Source organism: Camarhynchus parvulus, unplaced genomic scaffold (assembly GCF_901933205.1).
Source record: "Camarhynchus parvulus unplaced genomic scaffold, STF_HiC, whole genome shotgun sequence".
NCBI lineage: Eukaryota > Metazoa > Chordata > Aves > Passeriformes > Thraupidae > Camarhynchus > Camarhynchus parvulus.
The window spans coordinates 1,003,346-1,019,565 of NW_022148237.1; the positions used below are offsets into that span (position 1 = coordinate 1,003,346).

Below are 16,220 nucleotides of genomic sequence, written 5' to 3' on the forward strand. Positions count from 1 at the left end.
GTCCCACCGGGCGTGTCCATCTCGTCTCCTGTCACTCTGGGCGAGCCTCCTGGGAGCGCTGCAGCTGCTGCAGCTCCTCTGCCAACCTGGGGGCGGGGCCAGAAAAGGGGTGGGGCCAGAGGCGGGCAGGGCCTTGAAGGGCCCAGGTGACAGGGCCACACCTGTCCCAGGTGTCACACACCTGTCCCTAAGGTGTCACACACCTGTCACGGCGTTGCAGGCTCAGCTGCTGCCGGCCCAGCTCCACCTCCAGCAGTCGCTCCGCCCCCTCCTGCTCCTGCTGCACCAATCGCCTGCAAGAACAGGGGTTAGGGGGTGGGGACAGGCCCGAGTAGGCGGGGTCACCTTTGAAGGGGCGGGGCCAGAGCTGGGCACTCACCAGAGCATGGCTCCCTCTGGGCCCAGCTGCTCCTCGGTGTCCTTCAAACAGCGCTCTGGGCAAGGGGGGACATTGGTCAGCCCAAGGGGACACACCTGGGTTTTGGGAGGGCTCAGGTGTCCAGGGGGTCACTCAGGAGCTTGTGGGAGAGGGGCTCAGGTGGCCCAGGGTCAGTCAGGAGCTCAGGAGGTCACTCAGGTGTTGGCACTGAGGTGTCCAAGGGTGCCCCTCAGGTGCCCAGAGGTGTCACAGGGGTCATTCAGGTGTCAGGTGGGACACTCAGGTGCTCGAGGGGGGTCCTGGGGGGTCACTCATGTGTCAGGGGCTCACCCAAGCTCAGCCACTTCTCCTTCATCTTCTCCAGCTTCACCAGTTCAGCCTTCAGGTGGGCTGGAGCCTGTGGGGGGACAGGGGGGGGGTGATCCCGGGGTGTGCCAGGGCACCCAGGTGTGTGTGGGACCCCCAAGGTGTGGCAGGGACCCCAGCCCAGGCCTCACGTGAGTGACACGCAGGTGCTTGAGCTCCTCCGTGATGGCCTCGAGCTGCTGGCAGTGCTGCCACCTGGGGGCGAGGGGACACAGGGCGGGGTGACACGGTGGTCACATGACCTGTGTGGGTCACCTGGCGCCACCCCCAGCCGTCCCCAGCCCCACCTCTGTTCCCGGCGCAGGTTTTTCAGCTGCTCCAACCGCTGCTTTGTCCCTTCCAGGTCCTGGTGCTGCTCCAGGCAGAGCCCACTGCACCTGTGGGGGGAATCAGGGGGCACCAGGTGTGTTTGAGGGGGGGGTCAGAGGTCATGTGGGCACAGGTGAGGTTGGGGAGGGTCACAGGTGTCCCCACTCACCTCTGACCTTTGGCCTCCACCTCCTTCCCTTGGAGCTGTGCTCTCTGCAGTGACTCTGGGGGAGCCGGGGGGGTCACAGGGGCCAGGGGGGGTCACAGGGGTCAGGGGGGTCACAGGGGCCAGGGGGGTCCCTCTGTGAGGGGGTCCCACCCCCTCTGGGGCAGCCAGGAGGGGCCACAAGGGTCAAGGAATCATGGGGGTCAAGGGGGTCAGAGGTTCAGGGGGCATCAGGGGAGGTTTTGGGGGGGCCCCAATGACCCCAGGATCCCCCAGGCTCACCCTGCACCTGCTTCCAGGACCTCTCCAGCGCCTCCTTTTGCTGCTCCACTGTGGGGAGGGGGAAATGAGCTCAGAGCCCTCTGTCCCCACAAACCCCTCAGGGTCCCTACCCACCACCCACAGACCCCTCTCTGTGTGTCCCCAGCCCTCTCTGTGTCCCCCCAAGGTGACTCACGCTGCTCCAGTTCCTGGCGCAGCTCCTCCCTGCGGTCTTGTGCCCTCACCAGCTCCTCTGTCGTGGTCTCACAGACTGTGGGACAGACAGAGGGGCACAGGGGGACATGGCAGTCACGAGAGGGAGCACAGGAGGACATGTAGGACATGGAAACATGGGGGAACGCAAGGGTCCTCACACTCACCTTTCTTCAGGCTGTGCACCTGCCTCAGCAGCACCTCCAGCTGTGGGGTCCCCCCAGGGGGACCTGAGGGGGGAACTGGGCAGGACACAGGGCCACTGCCTCTCTTGGGGACACCTGAGACCGCCTTGTCCCTGGGGCGGGGGGACACTGGGACACACGGTGGTCTTGGGGGGTCTTGGCTGTAGAGCCCCTCACTGCGTGGGTCTGGGTCCATCACTGCAGCCTGGAGGGACACGGCGGGGACATAGGAGTACATGGGGGACAATGATGGTGGGCACCGGCTTGTCCCCTCCTGTCACCCTGTCATCCTCTTCATTCCCCTTTATCCACCCTCAGCCCCACATTTTCTGTCACGTTTCACCATTTCCTCCCTCCTTATCTCTTTCCTCCAGGGGGTTTCTCCCATTCCTGTCACCTCCTTCCTCCAGTTCCTGCCGCCTCTGTCCCATCCATTTCTGCCCCTCATTTCCCTCTCCAGTCCTTTCCTCTCTCGCCCCTTTTTCTGTCACCAACACCCCCTTTCCAGTCCCCTTTTCACACTTTCCTGTCTTGTGTCCTTTGTCCCATTTTGTCCCCCATTTCCCCTCACCTTCTTTCTGCAGCTTTCTCAACTCCTCTCCCCGCCATTCACAGGTTTTCCTGCCCTTTTTCCCCTCACATTTTCCCGCTCTTTTCCCCTCACGTTTTCTCCCCCTTTTCCTCACATTTTCTCCCCGCTCTTTCCCACGTTTTCTCCCCTTTTCCCCTCACGTTTTCCCCACTCTTTTTTTTTTCACGTTTTCTCCCCCTTTTCCCCTCACATTTTCCCGCTCTTTTCCCCTCACGTTTTCCCCTTTTCCCCTCACGTTTTCCCTCACGTTTTCTCCCCCTTTTCCCCTCACGTTTTCCCGCTCTTTTTCCCCTCACGTTTTCTCCCCCTTTTCCCCTCACATTTTCCCGCTCTTTTCCCCTCACGTTTTCCCGCTCTTTTCCCCTCATGTTTTCCCTCTCTTTTCCCCTCACGTTTCCCCCCCTTTTCCCCCTCACGTTTCCCCACCCTTTCCCACTCACATTCTCCTGCTTTTTTCCCTAATTTTTCCCACCCTTCCTTCTCATGTTTTCCTGCCTTTCCCCCCTCATTTTCATTCCATTTCCCTTCATTTTCCCCACTTTTTTGCCTCACATTTCCTCACTTTTCCCCCTCATGTTTTCCCACCCTTTTCTCTCACATTTTCCACCTTTCCCCCTCACATGCTCCCACCATTTTCCATCCACTCTTTGCCCTAATTTTTCCCCTTTTCCAGCTATTTCTGTCCCTTCCTGTGATCATTTTCTGTCCCTTTTTCACCCCCAATCTGTCACTTCTTCCAGCATATTCTCTTCCCTCTTTTCTGCTCCCTTTCCTGTCTATTTTTGCCCTCCATTTCTTGTCAACTCTTCCAGCCTTTCCTGTCACACTTTCCCACTGATTTCTGTCCCCTCACCCCTCTCTTTCCTGCTTCATTTTCCCTCTTTTCTATCTGCTCTTACCCAACTTTCCTGTCAGTTTTTCTCCCCATTTTCTCTCCCACATTCCTCTCATTTTCGTTCCCTTTTCCCCCTTCTCTGTTGCTGTTCTCATCTCCTCTTCCCCCTTCCTTCGTCCTCTCACCCCTCCAGCTGTGTCCCCCTGTCCCCTCACCCCTCAGGCCGTGTCCCCTCACCCCTCAAGCTGTCCCCTCACCCCTCACCCCTCAGGATGTCCCCTCACCCCTCAGGCTGTGTCCCCTCATCCCCTCACCCTCAGGATGTCCCTGCCATCCCCTTACCCCTCAGGCCGTGTCTCCTCATCCCCTCACCCTCAGCATGTCCCCCCATCCCCTAACCCCTCAGGCTGTCCCCTCACCCCTCAGGCCATGTCCCCCCATCCCCTAACCCCTCAGGCTGTCCCCCCATCCCCTCAGGCTGTCCCCTCACCCCTCAGGCTGTCCCCCCATCCCCTCACCCTTCAGGCTGTCCCCTCACCCCTCAGGCCATGTCCCCCCATCCCTTAACCCCTCAGGCTGTCCCCTCACCCCTCAGGCTGTCCCCTCACCCCTCAGGCCGTGTCCCCTGGCCCCCCAGTCCCCCTGGAGTCAGGACTCTCCCCGGGCTCTCAGTGTTTATTGTCAGCCCTCGGGCTCGGGCCCCTCGGGGCGCGCGGGCGCGGCGCAGAACGGCGCCGGGTAGCGGATGAACAGCCAGTCCTCCTCCTTCTTGAGCCAGCGCAGCAGCTTGGTCAGCACGGCGATGGCGCCCGCCTTCGTCACCAGCGGGCTGAAGCAGCTGTACAGCTCGAACTTGCTGGTCACCTGTGGGAACCCACACCTGTTAACTGTGAGATCTACTGATGGTATTGATGGTGAAAATCCTGTTAACTGTGGGATTTACTGACAGCACTGCCAGCGAAAATCCTCTTAACTGTGGGATCTACTGATGGCACTGCCAGTGAGCACCCCATTAATTGTAGGATCTACTGACAGCACTGCCAGTGAAAATCCTGTTAATTTGGGGATTTACAGCACTGACACCAAGCATCTCGTTAACTGTGGGATCTACTGACGGCACTGACACCGAGCACCCCGTTAACTGCAGGATCTACCGACAGCACCATCAGCCAATGACCTCCACTAACTCTGGAACCTTCTCACGACAGCACCAACAGGTGCTGCTGCCTCTGGGCCCTGCTGAGGGCTCCTTCCCCGCGGCTCACCCAGGCCAGCAGCGTTTCCTTCTCAGCCACGTGGTAGAGCAGGCGCAGGGGCCGGTGCGGGCTGTGCACGCGGCTGTGCAGGTAGTGGTACAGGTCGAAGAGCCGGTGCTGCTCCTCCTCGCTGGTGTAGGGCTCCTCCAGCTCGGGGCTGCGGCCAGTCAGGGAGGGGGGACACGAGCGTCAGGTGAAGGTCAAGGAACACTCCCACCCCCCCAATTCTGGGGTGTCCCCCCATCCCTGCACCTGGTGAACTGCGGCAGCTGCTGCATCTCCTCCGGCCCCTCCAAGGGTTTGTAGAGGAAGTGCCGGAGCTCGGGGGCGCCGGGGCGGGACGGGCCGTACCCCGCTCCCCCTCGCACGGCTGCCGCCAGCTCGGCCAGCCAGCCCTGCGCCCGCAGCGTGTCCTCCAGCTGCCTCCGGCACGCGGCCGCCGCGATAGAATCCCTCTCGCTCCGTGGACAGCAGGATCAGCGTCACACCCTCCTCTTCCTCCTCGCCCAGCCGCGCCGCGTACGCGTAGAAATACCCATCGGGATTGAAACGGGGCAAGCACGAGGGTCCACACTCGCCCGCCCCCGCGCCCGCCCCGCCGCCCAGCAGGTTGAGCAGCAGGTGGAGGTCGCTGGCGCAAACGCCGCCCTCGGCCAGCGCCCGCTGACGCGCCGCCGTTACCAAGCGGCCCCGGGCCGCCAGCACGGCCAGGGGCGGGCGCGCGGGCGGGCGGCGGCGGCGCGGGCGCAGGGGCCCCGGACACGGCGCGGCGGAGCCCCCGGCAGGGGCAGGCAGCGAGCGGGCCCCAGCAGCAGCCGCCCGCCGCCGCGCCCCCGCAAAGCAGCCGGTCCAGCACGGCCCCGGCGCCCGCCAGCAGCCGGCGCAGGTCGAAGCCGCGGCGTCGGGCGAAGACGCGGGCGATGCCCCCGCGGGTCAGCAGCGACAGGATCTGCTCGTGAACGAAGGCCAGCTCCCGCCGCAGCTGCGCCGCCGACTGCCGCGTGCGGGACACCGACACCAGCAGCAGCGGGCCCCGCTGCTCGAACACCAGCGTGCGGTCCTCTGCGGGGGAGAGAGGGGACGCGGCGGTCACACGGGGCAGGGGGACATGGAGGGTTTGGGGGTAGCCAGATGTACCTGGACAGGTGTCATTTTGGGGTGTGGTGTTATTTGGAGAGTGGCTGTAGCAAGGCAGGGTTTTTAGGGGGGTGGCAGGACCCAGGAAGGGGTTTGGGGGGAAGAGAGTTTTAGGGGGCTGGTTGTACCTGGGCAGGCTGATTTGGTAGATTCAGCTGTACCTGGGAGAGGTGGTTTTGGGGCTGGGATGTTGTATTTGGAGGGGGCTGTTTGGAGCAGGGATGGCTGAACCTGTGGGGGTTGTTTCAGGACTACCTGGGGGTGTGGGGCTGGGCAGGTTTGGGGTTACCCACAGGTGTGTCTGTGTGAATGCGAGGGTTCCATGTCCAACTCCCGCTGGCCCCGTACCGGAGCAGATGGCCCGGATGGCGTTGCCGCCGCTCTGGATGAAGGACACGAGGGCCATCATGACACCCATGGTGGCCGCCAGCGCCTCCTCGTTGCCGTGCCGGGAGTAGATCGGCTTCCCGGCCTCGCTGAGCACGAACACGTGTTTGCGCCGCTCTCGCCAGCCCGCGGCAGCCACGTCCTCGTCTGCGCCGCGCCGCCCGCCCCGGGCCGACGTGGCCGCCGCTGCCGTCACTGCCGCCGTCACCTCCTCCTCTTCCTCACCGGGGTGACACACTGGGGATGTCACTGCTGCTGTCACCTCCTCCTCTTCCTCTTCATGGTGACACCCTGGGGATGTCACCGCTGCTGTCACCTCCTCTTCATCCCCTAGAGGAGGATGTGCTGAGGATGTTGCTGCCATGGTCATCTCCTCCTCACTGGGCTGAATGCCTGGGGATGTCACTGCTGCTGTCCCTGCTGTTGTCACCTCCTCCTCCTCACCAGGATGACAGCCCTGTGACGCTGTGGCTGCTTCTGCTGTCACTGCTGCCACCACATCCTCATCCCTGCCACAGGGCCCACCTTGGGATGTCATGGCTACTGCCACCTCCTCCTCCTCCTCACTGGGGTGGCACCTCAGGGACGCTGTGGCTGTCACCACTGCTGCCACCTCCTTGTCCTCCTCCTCCTCATGGTGACGCACGGATGATGTCATGGCTGCCGCTGCTGTCACATCTTCCTCCTCATTGTCCCCGCTGTGGTGACAGCTTGGGGACGCCGTGTCCGCTGTCCTCACTGGCTCCATCTCTGCCTCACCTGTGACGAGCAGGGGGCGCCGGGGCGGTGCCTGCACACCTGGGCAGCCCCGCCCTGCCCCACCCTGCCCACACCAAGGGCGGGGTCAGGGCTCCTGGGCACCTGTGGAGGGAGGTGGGGTGGGATCACCGGAGGCGTGGCTCCACAGACCACACCCCCACCCCTAATCCACAACGGTGGCCACACCTCCAGCCCCACCCAGTATGTGCCAGTCCTGGTGGTCTTCGCCTAGGCCACACCCACTGACACCAAGCCACGCCCCCCCACAGAGGTTCACGCCGGAACTCCCCACACGTGCCGCTGAGACCACGCCCCTAAAGCGAAGCCACGCCCACACCAGCGTTAGCCCCACCCCAAAGGACGTTAGCCCCGCCCCGGGAGCCCCGGGGCCACCCCGCCCCCTCACAAAGCCCCGCCCCCCGGCGAGATCGCCCCCGGGCCGCCCCCTCCCCACTCGGCCCCGCCCCCGCTCAGGCCCCGCCCCCAGCCGTGCCCGCCCCCGCTGTCCCCGCCCCCCGCTGCCCCCCCCGCGCGCGCTCACCGGCCGCGCTCCCGCTCCCGCCGCCACCGCCGCTTCCGGGGCCGCCGCGCCGCGCGCCCCGTGACGTCACCGCGCCGCCGCATCCACCAATCACCGCGCGGCGCGGGGGAAGGGGGCGCGGCCTCTGCGCGCCGACCAATCAGCGGGCGCGGGGCGGGGCCTAAAGAGTGACGCCTCTTTTGGCGGGTTCTCCCGCTCCACCCCTTCCCTCATGACTGCATGTGACGTCACACGTGGGCGGGGCCGGGACGCAGGCCCAGGACGAGGGGCGGGGCCAAAGGATCCCTATAGCGGCTATAGGCGCCTGGCCCCGCCCCCACGGCCATAGGGGACCCCTCAATGTGTGGGGCACCCCTGTGACCCCCCCGGCACGGCCCCATCGCGCCTTTAGCGCCTCCCGGGTGAGCCCCAGGAGCCACAGACACACCAGGGCACCCCAAAAACTCTATAGGCACCCCCGAGGAGCTTTAGGGGATCCATGCAGGGACTGTAGGGTCCATAAGGACACACAAAATCTCTACAGAGGCTCTGTGGGGAGTGTAGAGCCCCCTCAGACTCGCTGCAGGGTCAATAAGGACGCCAAGAAGCCCTAAACAGCCCCAAAACAGCCCCTGCAGTGTCTATAGGGCCCCCCAGGAGCCCCCCCAAAGCCCCACAGGGAATTCCCAGCGCAGCTTTAGGGTCCAGCCCAGGGGCGGGGCTCCAGCCCGGGGCGGGGCCCGGGGGGCGCTGAAAACCCCCCAGGTCCCCTCCGTGCCCCACACACCTGAGACCCCCCCACCCCCGGACCCCCATGGCACCGCCACCGCCCCCTGGCCACCTCAGCCTGTCCCGCGGGGTTCAGGTGAGCGACAGGGGGCACCCCGGCTTTGGGGGGAGCTCGGGGGGCCGCGAGCATCCGGGGCGGGGTGGGGGCACGAGGGCGGCCGCGGCACTTCCTGCCCGGGGAAAGGGGAAGTGAAAGAAGGGACACGGGCGGTCGGGGGGGACCCCAAGAGCTCGAGGAGCCCCGAGAGGTTGGGGGGACGCGGGAGCTCCGGCCGCCCCCGTTTGGGAGGCCGCAGGTGACCCCCTGCCTCCCCAGCCCCCCCTGTACCAGGACGCCGTCGCTCGCCGGGCTCTGCGGCCCGCGCTGCTCAGGTGAGTGCTCGCAGCGGGGACAGGTGACCCGGACAGGTGTCCCCTCCCTCGCCGCCCCTCCCCTGCCCTCCTTTCAGGAGCGTTTCGGTGCCGGCCGAGCCCCCCGCGCCCCCCGCCATGGATGTCACCTACGCCGTGGTCAACAAGCCCCGCCGGGGGGGCGGGGCCGCGGGGAGAGGCCCCTCCCCTTTGGGGAGAGACCACGCCCCCTTCGGAAGAGACACCGCCCCCTCGGGCACGTGCTCGCTGCCGGGCAGCCCCGTGCGCCGCCCCTCCCCCAGCCCGGCAGGTGAGTGGGGGGGCTCGGGGGGCTCAGGGGTGCCCAGGATCGATAATTCTGACCCTGCTCCCCCCCCAGGCTCCCCCAGACCCTCAGATGGCGCCTATGAGGTCGTGACCCCCCCTGTGGACACTGGCAGCGGCCCCTGCCTGGGTGAGCATGGGGGGGTCTCGGTGTCTGGGAGGGGTTTGGGGGGTCCTGGGGGGGTTCAGGGGGTGGGGCACCAATGTCCAGCCCCACCTCACTGACCCCCTGCTCCTCCCCTCAGGGTTTAATTTCCGCATCGGGAAGCCCAAGGGCCCGCGGGACCCCCCGGCCGAGTGGTCCCAGGTGTGAGGGGGGGGTCTGGATCCCTGGGCCCCCCCACGGAGGAGGGGCTGCAGCAGAACCAGGCCGATCCTTACAGAACCCAATATAGACAAAACTGATTTATTATCACAAATAAAAACTGATTGTGAGAATCCCAGCTGTGCCTGGGGCAGTCCAGAGGGGTCTCAGCTGCCGAGGTGGTCTCAGGTGTGCAGGTGGGGCCCATCTGGGGGGAGTCTCCAGGTGTTCGGGGGGGTCCGGGGGGCTCAGGTGGCGCTGAGCAGGCGGCGCTTGGGGGCCGTGGCCGTGTACGGGTGCCAGCGCCACTCCACATCAGCCGCGTCCCCCTGCTCCAGGGTCCCCAGGCGGATCAGGTAGGCTGGGGGGGACACGAGGGGGGGTTATGGGGACACATGGGGACACTTTTAGGGCTGTTGGGGACAGCAGGGGACACTCACGCCTCAGCTGGAAGCGGGGTCCCACCTCCTCCAGCTCCACCGTCCGCCCCCGGCGCCGGTACACGTGGTTCCTGTGGGGAGGAGGGGGTCAGAGGGGTCTGAGGGAGGGGGAGGTCTGTCCGTGTCCCTGTGTCCCCACGTGTCACCCACCGCACTAAAATGACGTCATCCTCGTTGGCGAAGGTCACCACGCGGCGGCTGTCGGGACGGGGAACGGGGAACAGGTGCTTCAGGATGGTCCCAACCTGGGGGGGACAGGGATGGGGACAGGGATGGGGACAGGGATGGGGTCACGCCACCCCTGGGACCTTCCACGTTCCTCCCCAGTGTCCCCATTTCCTCCCCCATATCCCCTCACATCCCCCCAGGTGTGTGTCCCCTTTCCCCTCCTGTCCCCCCCCAGTGTCCCCCCCATGTCCCCAGTGCCCCCCTGGCCGTACCCTTTTTCCCAGAGTGGAATCCAAGCGCAGCAGCAGCAGGTGGGGGGCGGCCAGCGGGGCCCCCCCGAGCCCCCCGACCTCCTGGCGCAGCACGGCCCCGCTCAGGGTGAAGTGGGCAGTGGGGCCGTGGGGCAGGTGGGACACGGTCAGCCCATCTGGAGGGGTGGGGTTTGATCAGGACACACCCACAGTCAGGACACACCCCCAAACAGGCCACACCCCCTTGGGATTAGCCCCACCCACTCACTTTGTCCCTCAGGTTTTAGCTTTTATGTTTTTCAGAGTTTGGTCTGAGATTTGTATTAAATGTTGGTGAGCTCTCTTCACACAGTGGGGACACAAAACAATTCCTTCTCTAGTTGGGGAGCAAGGAAAAATGATCCAAATCTCAGGCCCAAGGGCATTAACATTTTGGATTGAAAAAAGAAAGATGGAACTCCATAACCTAAAGCTGTAATTGGACAATTAACTCCAATATGCAAATGGAACAGAAGTTATAAAAGTGAGAGACCCCCATGACCAGTTGTCTATTCTGTAACCATTTTGGCGCAGCTTGAGTTCATTTTGTGACCATTTGGGTCCATCTTAGGTTCATTTTGTGACCATTTGGTTCATCTTGGGTTAATTTTGTGATCATTTGGGTCAACCTTGGGTTAATTTTGTGACCATTTTGGTTCATCTTGGGTTAATTTTGTGACCATTTGGTTCATCTTGGGTTAATTTTGTGATCATTTGGGTCAACCTTGGGTTCATTTTTGGACCATTTTGGTTCACCTTGGGTGCAGCCCTGGCTGGGCTCTTGTGCTACCCAAGGTGGATCCATTGAGAATATCCTTTTAATAAATCCCTGCTTTATTAATGAACTCTCCTTATCTCTATTCCACCTCAGCCTTCCCAGGGCACCCCCTCAGCCCCTCCCCTCCCAGCAGAGACCCCAGCAGGTGCCCCCAGCCCCCGTGTTGGCACTGACCAGGCCGCCCGCGGGTCTCGTGCAGCACCAGCAGGTCGGTGACGCCCGCGGCCCGTCACGCCGCCACCAGAGCGCCCAGCTCGGCACGGCCCCGGTTCATGCGGCGAGCCCCGGGCAGCAGCAGGCACAGCTCCTGGGGACAGGGACACGGGGACACCGGGAGGGCTCAGGGACAGCCCGGCCACGCCCTGCTTGTGTCACCCCTTCACCCAGCATCCCCCCGCTTGGGTCACCACAGCGTCAACAGGTCCCCCAAATGATCCGTCCCCCTTGTGTTCCCCAAATCACCTCCCATGCATCCCCTAAATCCCCCCCATGTCCCCCAAATCACCCCCCCTGTTTCCCCCCCATCAGCCCCTCCATGGCCCCCAAATGACCCCCCTTGTGTCCCCCAAATCACCCCCCTTGTATCCCCCAAATCACCTCTGTCATGTCCCCCAAATCACCCCCCATGTCCCCAAGTCTGTGTCCCCCTCTGTCCCCCAGTACAGGGTGACAATGACACACCCATCCCTGGCCACGCCCTGTCCCATATTTAAGGTCACTAGGAGCCACGCCCACTTTCAGGCCACACCCACAAAGGCTCCTCCCATTCCTATGGGTTTTAGTGCCCAACATTGGCTCAGCCCCAAGGGGTGGGGCCAAACAAGCCCCTCCCACTGTCCAGCCACACCCACCCCAAAGCCCCACCCCTGCTTGAGGCCACACCCCCATGGGAACAGCCACAAGGGGTGGGGTCAGGGCGCTAAGGCTGGGCCACGCCCACCTCAGAGCCACACCCAGCTTTAGCCACACCCACCGCAGACCACACCCAAACCTGGCCACGCCCACCTTGGCAAAGAGCCGCAGGCGGGCGCTGGGGTCACGTGACGTCGTCACCATCACCTTGGGGGGCTCCAGCCCCGCCCACCTGTACTCGTCATCCTGGCTGTCACCTGTCTCTGAGGGCGGGGCTTTGTCAGGCCACGCCCCTTGCATTCCCAGCCCCGCCCACTGCAGCCCCGGGGTCACTGGAGCCAACCCAGTGCCGGTTCTGGAGGGATTTTGGGGGTTTTATTCCCATTTTGGGGGATTCACAGCTCACTGTGGGGAGAACGAGGCCCAAATTTGGGGCGCAGCCCAAACTGTGAGTGTTGGTGCACCCCACACTCCCTTTGGGGTGAATTTAATGTCATCTGGGGAATTTAAAGACCCAGAAAGAATTTGAGAAAACGCCTAAAAATGACGCCAATCTCTTTTTTTAAGTGGTTTTTTGGGGCTGCCTCCCGCCTGTCCCTGGATTCCCCTCTCCCCATTTTGGGGTCCAGCTCATTCAAGGGTCCTGCCTGTCCCCTAGCCCTGGGTTTGGAAGTTCCAACCTCCTCCAATTTGGGGGTCCCTCTTCCCACCCTCCCCCCTCAATTTGGGGGTTCCTTTTCCCCGATTTGGGGTCCCTCTCACCCCCCGGTGCCTGGAAGTCGAACTCAAGCTCCTTCTGCAGGGCCAGCGCCTCGTGCCGCAGCTCCGTGGGCAGCAGCCGATTCTCTGGGGGGTGAGGAGAGAAACGGGGGGGCTCAGACAGGACCCCCAACCCTCCCCAATCCAATACCCCAGCCCCAAATAACCCTCTGGGCCTGCAGCACCCCCATCTCACCTCTTTAACACCCCCAAACATCCCCCACCCCCTTAAACTCCTCTCTACCCCCCAAAATTCTCCTCAACTCCTCCAAATCCTCTTTACCGCCCCCAACCCCCTTTTCACACACCTGGAATCTCTTACAACATCCTTTAACTCCTCCCAAATCCCCTGTAATCCCCCCAAATTCCTCCCGGCCCCTTTTCACCCCTCTGGCTGCCCTTTTTCCCCCGTCCCAGCCCCTCTTTCCCCCTTCTCCGGTACCGTCCAGCGCCCGCTTCAGGCTCTCCCTGCGCTCCCGCTGCCGCTGCTGCTGCTGCTCCTTGGCCCGGCGCTGCAGGTACTCCCGGCGCTCCCGGGCCTGGCGACGCAGCTGCGACACGGGGACAGACACGGGGACAGACACGGGGACACACTCAGGTGACACACACAGGTGACACACGGGGGGACGCGGGGAAGGGCCCGGTGTGGGGGATATGGAGGAATGAGAGGATGGGCGGCGTTGAGGGGGCGGCATCGAGGGCCGTGGGACATCGAGGGACATCAGGGGACAGCGGACACAGAGTGAGGGACGCGTGAGGGGGGATATGGGCACGCTGGGCAGGGGGAGGGCCCGATGTGGGGAGCATGGAAATGAAAGGATGGGGGACACGGAAAGGAGGTCGGAGGCGCCATGGAGGGACTGGGGACACGAGAGGGACACGGTGGGGACACGGGACCACCGACCCAACCCCCCTGCCCCTCACCATGGTCACGGTCGCTCCGCTCCGCGCCGCTCCTCACACGCCGGCACCTCCCAGCACCGCCGCCTCCCATTGGCCGAGCGCCGGCTGACCAATGGGAGCGCGCGGTGCTGCCGGAAAAGGGAGGAAACGCTGCGCCCTCACTCAAGATGGCGGCCGCGTCGGCGTCACCCCGCTGGGCTGCAGGCCCTCACGTAGGCCCCGCCCCCCCGGGCGTTCCGCGTGCTGATTGGTCAAGTCGTGCCAGGGCAGGCTGCGATTGGACGAGGCGGGGCCGGGCCTGAGGCCGCGGTGAGGGCGGCGATGGACGGTGAGGGAGGGCCGGGGGCTCCGGGGGTCTCGTGGGGTCCCGGAGATGCTCAGGGAGGGGTCTCGGGGGGATTTTGGGGGTCTCCAGAAGACCGGGAACATTTTGGGGTGGTTTTGCAGGTTTCAGGGATCCTGAGGGTTTTTTGAGCGGGTTTCCGGGGGCCCGGGGGTGCTTTGATGAGGTCTCTGAGGGCCTGGGGGGACCCCGGAGACACGGGTGACACCGTGGGGACACCGGGCCGGTCCTTGGGCGGGGCGGCGGTTCGGGTGGGGTCTGGGGGAGCCCCTGGGGTCCCCCCGGTGTTGTTTGGGGTCCTGAGCCATGTCCCCCCTCCCCAGGGTCGCTGTCGCTGTCCCTGGACGTGGCCGCGCTGGAAGTGATGGAGGCGCTGGAGCTGCTGCAGCAGCGGCGGGAGCAGCTGGAGCAGCACCTGCGGCAGGTGAGGGGACACAATGGGGACACAGCGGGGACACGCCACGCCTCGTGGGGTCATATCTGAGGAGGTGCCACCTGCCACAGGGACACACCTGGCGGGTGTCACCCCCTACAGGGATGTGCCAATCCCATGGGGACACAGCTGGGGACTGTCCCCTGCTGTAGGGAGGTGGCTGGGCACACACCACCTGTCCTGGGACATACTGGGGGGAATGTGTCACCCACTGTGGGGACACAAAGGGACACACCACAACATCCTCTGTGTCCCTACAGGTGACTGTCCCTAACAGCATATCCCTGTGTCCCCAGAGCTGGCTGTTCCTCTGTCCCCTTCAATGTCCCCCTGTGTCCCTGCAGGGGTGGCTGTCCCTGTGCTGTGTCCCCAATGCCCCTGCAGAGGTGGCTGTCCCTGTGCCGTGTCCCCAATGTCCCCAATGTCCCCACAGGGGTGGCTGTCCCTGGCTCAGGCCCGTTACTCCCTGGGCTGTCACCGCGTCTCGTCCCTGCAGTACGGGGCCACCATGGTGCCCCGGGTCCGTGTGTGCCACAGGTGGGGGACAGGGACACTGGGGGGGACACTGGGACACTGGGGACACTCAGGGAGGGGTGGCAGGGACACAGGGAGGGACACTGGGGACACTCAGTGGGGTTACAGGGAGACAGAGAAGGACACTGGGACATTGGGGACACACTAAGGGGGGTGGCAGGGACACAGGGAGGGACATTGAGAGATTGGGGACACTCAGTGGGGTTACAGGGACACAGGGAGGGACATTGGGACATTGGGGACGCTCAGTGAAGGGTGGCAGGGATACCGGGAGGGACGTGAGGACATTGGGGACACACTGGGGGGAACACAAATGGATGTCCCCAGTTTGGGGAGGTGACACTGATGTCCCCAGTGTGGGGGTGACTGGGGGGGTGCTGGGATGTCCCTGTGGTGGCCAGGTGTCACCAGGGCACGGTGGTGACGCTGTCCCCTCTGTGTCACCCCCAGGCAGGACCCAGAGGGACGCCCCCACTTTGAGGAGGTGCCTGGAACGGGGGGGGACCCCGAGGACCCCGACCCCCAGCAGGGGGGGGGTGACGGTGAGGGGGGGACTGGGGTCCCTTGGGGGGTCCTGTGGGTGTGGGGGACAGACTGGAGGGTCTGGGGGTGTCACCCAAGGGTGCTGGGGGGGGGTTCTGAGGGGTCCTGTGGGTGTTGGGGGGTGCTGGGGGGTTCCTCAGTTGTTTTTGTGGGGGGTCTCTGACCTTTCTCTCTCCCCCAGGGCTGCGGCAGCGCCGGGGAGCCCCTGAAAAAGGGGGGACCCCCAGCCGGCCCCCCCCAGACCCCCTGGGCTGGTTTGGGGTCCTGGTGCCCCCCAGTCTGCGGCAGGCCCAGGGCAGCTTCCAGAAGGGTGAGGACTGGGGGGAACTGGGATGGACTGGGGGGAACTGGGAGGGAACTGGGGGATCCCCAAAAACCAGCAAAGGTCCCCAAACTCAGAGGGGCCCAAGAATGGGGGGAAAGCCCCAAATCTGTGGTGTCCCCAAAACTGGGGAGGGCCTAAAGGTCGTGGCCCCCATGACCTCCTCAGTCTCCCCGGTGTCCCCCTGTCCCCAGGGGTGACGCTGGCCGTGGAGGTGGCCGAGCTCCAGGCCACCATGGAGGCTGCGGCCGCCCGGTACCGGCAGCTCCTGCGGCAGAAACGTCACCTGGACGGGGACAGCGGGGACAGCCAGAGCTCCACAGGAACCCCTGGGGACACCAAGGACACTGAGGGCGACACAGCGACATCAGTGACTGCGTGACACGAGGACACGTCTGCAGGTGACACATGGGGACACATGAGAGCACAGGTGACACTGTGAGCCATGGGGACACAGGTGACACGGGGCTGTGCTGACCCTTCACAGGTGACACAACTGCCACTGGTGACACCGAGGACAGCAGCACCTGCCTGTGGGTGACACTGAGGTGACACCAGGTGACACTGAGGACTTTGCAGGTGACACCAAGGCCCGCACGTGACTGAGGGGGGTCCCCCATGTCCCCACCCCCAATAAAGCCACCCTGGTGCCACCACAGGGTCATTTGTCACTGGTGTCTGGTGCCAGCTGTCCCAGTGCCACCATGGCCATTGTCCCCTCA

At 64.3% G+C, this 16,220-nt stretch overlaps 5 protein-coding genes across 5 annotated transcripts; 2 read left to right on the plus strand and 3 right to left on the minus strand.

Moving 5' to 3' along the window:
• Positions 1 to 31: 31 nt before the first annotated feature.
• LOC115916240 (synaptonemal complex central element protein 1-like) lies at positions 32 to 2,117 on the minus strand. Its single transcript, XM_030969930.1, has 10 exons — positions 1,862 to 2,117; positions 1,678 to 1,752; positions 1,503 to 1,550; positions 1,224 to 1,278; positions 1,033 to 1,122; positions 877 to 940; positions 710 to 776; positions 380 to 434; positions 204 to 293; positions 32 to 86 (listed from the first exon to the last, which is right to left on the minus strand). Exons 1-10 carry the CDS (start codon positions 2,115 to 2,117, stop codon positions 32 to 34), a joined length of 855 nt encoding a protein of 284 aa, XP_030825790.1.
• LOC115916261 (vacuolar fusion protein MON1 homolog B-like) lies at positions 1,998 to 7,440 on the minus strand. The gene is given in 9 exon segments (XM_030969956.1): positions 1,998 to 2,084; positions 3,915 to 4,170; positions 4,572 to 4,719; positions 4,815 to 5,005; positions 5,007 to 5,273; positions 5,276 to 5,400; positions 5,403 to 5,624; positions 6,048 to 6,947; positions 7,387 to 7,440. Coding segments are annotated over 7 exon segments (1,923 nt in total). The 5' UTR covers positions 6,835 to 6,947; positions 7,387 to 7,440; the 3' UTR covers positions 1,998 to 2,084; positions 3,915 to 3,987.
• A 491-nt stretch (positions 7,441 to 7,931) lies between these two features.
• LOC115916301 (tyrosine-protein phosphatase non-receptor type 18-like) lies at positions 7,932 to 9,319 on the plus strand. The gene is made up of 5 exons (XM_030970006.1): positions 7,932 to 8,230; positions 8,471 to 8,526; positions 8,604 to 8,815; positions 8,885 to 8,959; positions 9,075 to 9,319. Exons 1-5 carry the CDS (start codon positions 8,180 to 8,182, stop codon positions 9,140 to 9,142), a joined length of 462 nt encoding a protein of 153 aa, XP_030825866.1. The 5' UTR covers positions 7,932 to 8,179; the 3' UTR covers positions 9,143 to 9,319.
• IMP4 (IMP U3 small nucleolar ribonucleoprotein 4) lies at positions 9,220 to 13,406 on the minus strand. Its single transcript, XM_030969986.1, is given in 9 exon segments — positions 9,220 to 9,494; positions 9,574 to 9,644; positions 9,724 to 9,818; positions 10,014 to 10,168; positions 10,984 to 11,116; positions 11,815 to 11,918; positions 12,424 to 12,507; positions 12,863 to 12,971; positions 13,345 to 13,406. Coding segments are annotated over 9 exon segments (867 nt in total). The 5' UTR covers positions 13,348 to 13,406; the 3' UTR covers positions 9,220 to 9,381.
• A 216-nt stretch (positions 13,407 to 13,622) lies between these two features.
• Positions 13,623 to 16,213, plus strand: CCDC115 (coiled-coil domain containing 115). Its single transcript, XM_030969997.1, has 7 exons — positions 13,623 to 13,651; positions 13,990 to 14,090; positions 14,533 to 14,636; positions 15,084 to 15,175; positions 15,358 to 15,486; positions 15,693 to 15,899; positions 15,986 to 16,213. The coding sequence occupies exons 1-6, from the start codon at positions 13,645 to 13,647 to the stop codon at positions 15,878 to 15,880; spliced, it is 621 nt and encodes a 206-aa protein (XP_030825857.1). The 5' UTR covers positions 13,623 to 13,644; the 3' UTR covers positions 15,881 to 15,899; positions 15,986 to 16,213.
• The last annotated feature ends 7 nt before the right edge of the window (positions 16,214 to 16,220 follow it).

Coding starts and splice junctions, on each gene's coding strand:
- LOC115916240 (XM_030969930.1), bottom strand. CDS start 2,117: ATGTACTCCTATGTCCCCGCCGTGTCCCTCCAGGCTGCAGTGATGGAC. Junction 1,551..1,677: donor GCGCCAGGAACTGGAGCAGC/GTGAGTCACCTT, acceptor CCCTCCCCACAG/TGGAGCAGCAAAAGGAGGCG. Junction 941..1,032: donor AACCTGCGCCGGGAACAGAG/GTGGGGCTGGGG, acceptor CCTCGCCCCCAG/GTGGCAGCACTGCCAGCAGC.
- LOC115916301 (XM_030970006.1), top strand. CDS start 8,180: ATGGCACCGCCACCGCCCCCTGGCCACCTCAGCCTGTCCCGCGGGGTT. Junction 8,231..8,470: donor GCCTGTCCCGCGGGGTTCAG/GTGAGCGACAGG, acceptor CTGCCTCCCCAG/CCCCCCCTGTACCAGGACGC. Junction 8,527..8,603: donor CTGCGGCCCGCGCTGCTCAG/GTGAGTGCTCGC, acceptor CCCTCCTTTCAG/GAGCGTTTCGGTGCCGGCCG.
- CCDC115 (XM_030969997.1), top strand. Junction 14,091..14,532: donor TGGAGCAGCACCTGCGGCAG/GTGAGGGGACAC, acceptor ATGTCCCCACAG/GGGTGGCTGTCCCTGGCTCA. Junction 15,176..15,357: donor CCAGCAGGGGGGGGGTGACG/GTGAGGGGGGGA, acceptor TCTCTCCCCCAG/GGCTGCGGCAGCGCCGGGGA.